General features: G+C 43.4%; 1 protein-coding gene across 3 annotated transcripts in view; it reads left to right on the forward strand.

Moving 5' to 3' along the window:
- Nucleotides 1-3,949, forward strand: part of usp54a (ubiquitin specific peptidase 54a) — an 86,786-nt gene extending 82,837 nt beyond the window's left edge. For all 3 annotated transcript variants that reach the window (XM_034184650.1, XM_034184652.1, XM_034184651.1), the window contains 2 exons: nt 1,014-1,224; nt 1,566-3,949. In XM_034184650.1, coding sequence (XP_034040541.1) covers nt 1,014-1,224; nt 1,566-2,089 — 735 coding nt within the window. In that variant the 3' untranslated portion in view covers nt 2,090-3,949. The remainder of the gene's footprint in view (nt 1-1,013; nt 1,225-1,565) is intronic.
- The last annotated feature ends 3,221 nt before the right edge of the window (nt 3,950-7,170 follow it).

Below are 7,170 nucleotides of genomic sequence, written 5' to 3' on the forward strand. Positions count from 1 at the left end.
ATTTGAAATGTGGACTCATCAGACCACAGCACACTTTTCTGCTTTGCGTCTGTCCATTTCAAATGAGCTCGGGCCCAGAGAAGGCGGCGGTGTTTCTGGATGTTGTTGATGTATGACTTTCACTTTGCATGGTAGAGTTTTAACTTGCACTTGTAGATGTAGTGACGAACTGTGTTAACTGACAATGGTTTTCTGAAGTGTTCCTGAGCCCACGCGGTAAGATCCTTTACACAATGATTTCGGTTTTTAATGCAGTCTGAGGGATCAAAGGTCACGGGCATTCAATGTTGGTTTTCGGCCTTGCTGCTTACGTGTAGAAAGTTCTCCAGATTCTCTGAATCTTCTGATTATATTATGGACTGTAGATGATGGAATCCCTAAATTCCTTGCAATTGAACACTGAGAAACATTGTTCTTAAACTGTTGGCCTATTTTTTCACACAGTTGTTCACAAAGTGGTGATCCTCACCCCATCTTTGCTTATGAACAGCTGAGCCTTTTGGGGATGCTCCTTTTATACCCAATCATGACACTCACCTGTTTCCAATTAACCTGTTCACCTGTGGAATGTTCCAAACAGGTGTTCTTTGAGCATTCATCAACTTTCCCAGTCTTTTGTTGCCACTGTCCCAACTTTTTTGAAACATGTTGCAGGCATCCATTTCAAAATCAGCAAATATTTGCACAAAAACAATAAAGTTTATCAGCTTGAACATTAAATATCTTGTCTTTGTGGTGTATTCAGTTGAATATAGGTTGAAGAGGATTTGCAAATCATTGTATTCTGTTTTTATTTACATTTCACACAACGTCCCAACTTCATTGGAATTGGGGTTGTAAATATTAGACGTGACTCCGCCTCCACATGAAGTGATTCCTGTCTGATTCTGGCTTTAGTCTTGGTCATGTCACTTGTTTTCCTTCTTTTGCTTCCTTTTTAACTCCATTCACTTCTTTGCTCCTCCTCGTTCCTTTTTCTCATCTTTCTCCTCATTTTTTTTCTCCTCCTGAAGAACTCACCAGTTTCTCAGCCTCCTCTCGGACACGCCCACACTCGTTCCCCTTCCTACCTGCACTCCCCTGGTTCCTCCTTCACCGCCAGTCATTCTGCCCACCAGCAACCTCGTCTTCACAGCCCGTCCGCTCCAGCGCCACCTCCTCAGCACCTCCTCCTGCTGCCGTCACGGCCCTGCAGCTCGGGCCTGTCGTCATGGAGACACTCAGGTAACCTCCTCCACTCTCAGTAACACCATCAACTTACTGTAAACAGCCGCACTTCCTGTTTGGTGTCTGAAGACCAGACAGCTTGTAGATACAATCTGTTTCTTGGAAAAATAATAATGGACTTTTTGCCGTGAATGTTTAACGGAAGAACCGCAATCACGCCGGCTGAGGTCTCAACCAAACAGGTTTTGTAAAGCTGGATTTTGGTTGACTCGTTCCGGTGGACTCTTAACTCCTTGTTAGGAAGCTTCAGAAGGTTTTTTTATTTTTACATTGTTGTTGTCATTGTTTATGTTTATGGCTCTTCTGCAATGTGTTCTAATGGTTTTTGTCCTGCTCAGGACCTGGTCCAAGGCCCCAGTACCAGTTTCTAGTTGTGTCAGATGGGCGCCAGACTGTCTCAGGTCAAGGCCACCCGAGCATTGCGATGACCTACGGCACTCTGCCCCGTGCCCCTCGACGGGCCCTGCCCCCCTCCACCAAATCCATCGCCACTGCGGCCAAAGCTAGACCTGATCACCCAGCTCCTCTGCGACCTCAGGGTCACTACGCCACCCTGTCCCACCCTCAGCGCTGTGGCAACAGCTGCAGCCAGCAGCGGACGCTGTCCAGTGTTGTCAAAGGACCCGCACAGCTACTGTCATTGCAGGACACTTTGCAGTGGCCCAGGGTGCCAGGGGAGGGCGCCAGACAACCTCTGCGCCTGGATGTACCGCCTGACACGGACTGGCGCCAAGATACCGGCTATCGGATCCTCCAGTCCACTTCCACGTGGGACCCACACACCGCTTTCCACCAGTCCCTCCGACGGACCAACTCTAGTCATCATGTCCCGCCTCGGACCCGCCGGGATACTCAATTCTGAGTCCATGTGTCAACATCACTTCCTGAATTTCCAAAACGTTTCAGACGTAGCTTAAAATTGTGCCATTACATTTAGTGATGCCTAAAAACGGTTCCTTTCGATGGGGGAGGGTTTGAAATTTTGAGCTAAATCTGCTCCGTCTGCCTCATTATGAGCACGAAGACGCGGTGAAGAACCAGTATGCAACAATTTGCCTCAAGGCCTCGGAACAGATCAGATTACAACAACGAAGCACATTAACCAAACACAAACCAGGATTGTGACGCTCGTGCAGGTGACGGACACCACGGGAAGGTCCTTAGTGCAGCAAGTTGTCCACCCCCCCACCCCACCCGGAGAGGGGGGGATAATGGGTGGGGGGGTTAAAATAACACTTAATCAGTTGTTGCTGCCACCAAGTGGGCTGAAGTGTGTACTGCTTACTGTTTCGGAGGCAGCTGACACCATGCCTGTGCTGCCACCTGGTGTTGTCTGTAAATGACACAGCACATGCTAACGGTCCTCAAAGACGAATGAATGAATGTTTGAATGTCAACACTGACTGCAGTTGAAACAGGAAGTTACCGCCTAACGTCACGGTTTTCACCTGAAACGTGTTCACTGCAGAGAAACACGCTGGCAGCTTCACCCCGTGACCTTTGATGTTCTTGTTGTGCTGGAGGTCACGCGGTCATCAAGCAGGAAGTGACGGTGCGACTGACAGAGGTTTTAGAACTTAAATCTGCTGTATTTATTTTTGTAGCAGTGTTGCTTTTGTGAGTAGATGAACTGTTCTTACATTTTCTACCTGCTGTTTTGGATGTAGGTTCTCCCGCACGCGTGTCGTCAGAGGCTGTGTAAAGCGTTTACTCTATTTTAGCTAATATTTAGCATGATGTATTGCTGACGTGTTCTAGCTTTAGCTTTGACAGATTCACTCGCCTGCCATCGACATTAACTTCAGTAACCGTACACATATACACAGATCATTTTCGCGCAGCAGCTCAACTGTTTAATTTAGTGCAGTTCACAAGTGTGGACCGTAGCTGCTGCTGCTTCTTTTCCCCGTTGTTCAGCAAGAAACGTTTCCAAAGCTTCTTTTTTTCTAATCAAATGGAACAATTCAAACTAAACACCTTCAAACTGCTTGACCTGTGACCCCACCCATCTGTCGCTCACACAGTGATACACAAATTATTTTAAAACAAAATAACAGGGGATGAAGTCAAAAAAACAAACCCGAGACCAGGATGGACTTTTAAATGAAATTTCTGACATTAACAAGAAAACTGTTATCAGTGAATTTAAGGTCAAATTTTTGCTGTTTTTATTAAAGCTGACAGTTTGATGGCGCCCCATGTTTAAAATCTGTCTCGCTGCACGTGCACATTTAGTGCATGATAGCCCTGTTGTAAAGTTACCCCTCCCCCTGTTTATACACAGACAGCAGATGTACGCACGACTCGCCGCGTGGCTGCTGCAGAGAGCAGTACACCCAAAAATCACCATTAGAGGCTAAAAATGTCTCTGACCAAGAATGAGGTGGGACTAGAACCCACAAAGGTCTGGCATTTCCCACGCGGAGCCGTTAGTCCTGCTTCATGCAGACGAGGGGGTGGGAGCTTTGTTTTCATCCTAAAAGTGGTGTCAGTCTGACACCTAGTGGACGGGAAAAAAATCATTTAGGGCACCTTTTAAATTAACCACTGTGAAATCAAAGTCAGCACAACACCGCCCTCTTGTGGGAAATCAGAGTTGGCTTTTGGGGGAACTGAGCCCACAACCATTTGTGCTGTGAAGCAACAGTGCAAACCGCTGCACCACCTGAGAGCAGTCTGTGGTTCAGTCACGACAAAAAAAAAAAGCAACAGGGCATCATCTCTTCAGATTAAAATAATTTGTGATAAAATAGGAAGTTGGTGTGGAAAAAACTCCAGTATTCCAAATTAAAACCAGGTTATTTTCACAGTCAGAATTATTTTAATTTTCTGTTGCTTGGCTTTTTTCTTTATTCCTTTTTTTTTGGGGGGGGGGGGGGGGGTAGTATTTTATGCTTATTTTTCTACATTGTAGACTTAATGGAGATTCCAAGATGATCAATAAAATTTGAAATGAAGTGTTAATTGATATTTGTATATTTTGTATTTATTGGAAATTGAATGCTTCCATGCTTATTTTGAAAACAAAAAAACACAAATATTAAAACCTATATGGTGCACTCAGTTACACACAGCGCCACCTGTGGGTGGCATCTCACATTATGAGGTGTTACACATCCAGAGACATCAAGGGCCCTATTTTGCTGATCTGCAGTGCACAGTCTAAAGCACAGAGCACAGCTGCATTTGGGTTGTGCCCAGCTTCCGTTTGATGTTCAGTGTGAGCTCACGGTAAAGTGCAGCGCGCAGAGGGATCGTGTTTAGTGTCTTAATCACCAGACTGTCATTTATCATTCTCCTTTAAGACTCGTGTGCAATGGAAGCTTGTGTTTTACTGTTTAGACGACAGACACAATTGAGAGGTTTAATGGTGACAAAACACACACAAAGTGTCGGGTGCCTGTATGTTTAATACTTTGCCTTCAGATTGCACGCCGTATAAATAAGAAATGCTCCTCAGCCCGTGTTCTGTATATCGTCAGCATAAGGTCCTAAATCATCGCAGTGGTTCCAAAGGGGTCATCGAGTCCTGATACCACATATATGAATAGAGTGCAGGATTAACATGTCATAAACGATAATCTGACCATTGTGATGTCATTGTTAAACACAGTGGTCACAAAAGGAATTCCACCAATGATGCTCGTCTGAGTCTCCGGTTCTGCAGCTGGTTTCCTGATGGTCCATTGTCAGGTTTGTTAGTGCTCTTACATCATCCAACAGCGCCCCCTGTTGTTCACACATTTTATTTCTTTAAGTAAGAACAGTTTTTCATCACAAAGCTTTTTAATTTCAACAGATGTTTTTTTTGTAAAGTTTTATTATTATTATTATTATATTGGTGCTTTAAATACATAAAGAAATTTGTTCTTATGCAAAACAATGTTGTTTGAAATGTTCCATTTTAAATTTGTTACAAAACAGTTTCACGTGGATGACATTTGTAGTAATCTGATTACTCTTTATAAGACAGAATGCTGAAGAGGCGGCAGCAGGATCGAGACCTCAGGAGTAATTCCACACAGCAAGGGCTGGAGTTCAGGGTGCGAGTACGTTAGACAGGAGGTCAGGGTTTAAGGACTGGAATTCCTCAAAATGTTTTCAGCCAAGAAGGCATCCAGGTGTTGGTGCTGCCTCCACAGCGCCGCTGATTTCATCACTTTGCTTAATGTCCTCATGATGCCCTCATGATGTCATGAACAGTGATGCCGGTAACGCGTTACTCTAATCTGACCACTTTTTTTAGTAACGAGTAATCTAACGCGTTAATCTTTCCAAATCAGTAATCAGATTAAAGTTACTTCTCCATGTCACTGTGCGTTACTATTATTTTTCATTGTGGGTCGATAGCAGCATTAAACTTGGTCCGTGGGCAGGAGGTCGGGGTTCAACTGAACTGCCCACTTTAAACGAGCTGTGAGCTTTTCATCCGCGTTTTTTTGCAGCTGCTCGACTCTTCCTCACCTCTTAAAGCACAGTGACAACAGCACACCTGCACTGAGCTTTACAAAAACATTTTTATACTTTTTTCCCTCCTTTATTTAGAATTCTGAGCTGAGCCGCTCTGTATCGTCTCGTTAAAAACAGCTGATCCTCCGCGACGCGTCAATAACTAACACTATTAAAAGTGTTAATGCACCTAAACTCTCTTTCTGAGGACCACATGATGTGAAAACGCAATAAAACTTTCTTACCTGTAAATCTGGTCATGTTTTCTGCATAAATAAATGTTATCCATTCTTTGTGCTCAAACGCCAAAGCAGGGGCGAATCCAGATGGAATGGGGGCGTGGGGCAGGGATGTGCCCCCCCACAACACCCCTAGATTAAAGGTCCAGTTTTGAAGCCGTTTTTTTACTACAACTACTAATATTGCTTAAAATAATAATAATTTTGACAAGTAAAATGTTTAGAGAGAATTTAAATGTTAGAAAAATGTTAGAATTTAATAGTTACATTTATACACAATGTAGGTTTGAAATTGCAAGTTTTACTGTTACAGTGCTGTCAACAGTTAAATATGAGGTCAAGAAAGACGTCTTTATTTTACTTTTTTATAAAACAAGTATTTATTTTCATTGAAGTCAAGAAAGGGTGACTATAAAGTGAGTTTTGGCAAAACAGGTATCATTGTCATGTTGACGTGCGTTGTTGTCGGCAGCTGGGGAAAGTAACTAAAAAAGTAACTAGTAATCTAACTTAGTTACTTTTACAATTGAGTAATCAGTAAAGTAACTAAGTTACTTTTTCAAGGAGTAATCAGTAATTGGATTACTTTTTCAAAGTAACTGTGGCAACACTGGTCATGAACGCCGGAGGCCTGACATGCCTCACAAGAGAAAAGAGTGTTTCAGTGTCTCAGCTAGTTCCTCCGATATGGTCAATTGTGTCTTTAAAACAGTGACCTCTGATTTGAACCTTGACCTTAGACCTTTGGCCTTGACGTGGGTTGTGAGAGGACAGCCCACTGAGGTCATCCACTGACTTTGATTGGAATTGTGCTTTATGTTTTAGAGATATCTGCGCGGACATTATAGCCTCTTTCCACTTTGCTAGTAATCGTAATATTTGGTGAAAAGGTTTGCAGCTTCTAATCTGGAACAACCTTTAGTAGATCTGGATTAAATGTGAATTTCCATCTCCGGTGTGTTCACATAAACGTTGATTAAAGGAGGAAATGATTAATTTTAATGCTGCAGTCAGCACAAAATTTACTTTCATTCACTTTTCTCTGCTCACATTAATATGAAGGCATGTCCACCAGGGGGCAGGCTAGTGCTGAATATACACAGAGCCATATCTGAGTACCAGTACTCAGATATGGCTCTGTGTTACTCATGTGTTCAAATTATCAACGGAATGTGGCCTGAAACATACTGGACAGAAAAGTCCAGCTCATCGCCCACTCAGATGGTCTGCACGTGTAGACACGCCCAGAAAGTTG

This window comes from Thalassophryne amazonica, chromosome 13, assembly GCF_902500255.1.
Source record: "Thalassophryne amazonica chromosome 13, fThaAma1.1, whole genome shotgun sequence".
NCBI lineage: Eukaryota > Metazoa > Chordata > Actinopteri > Batrachoidiformes > Batrachoididae > Thalassophryne > Thalassophryne amazonica.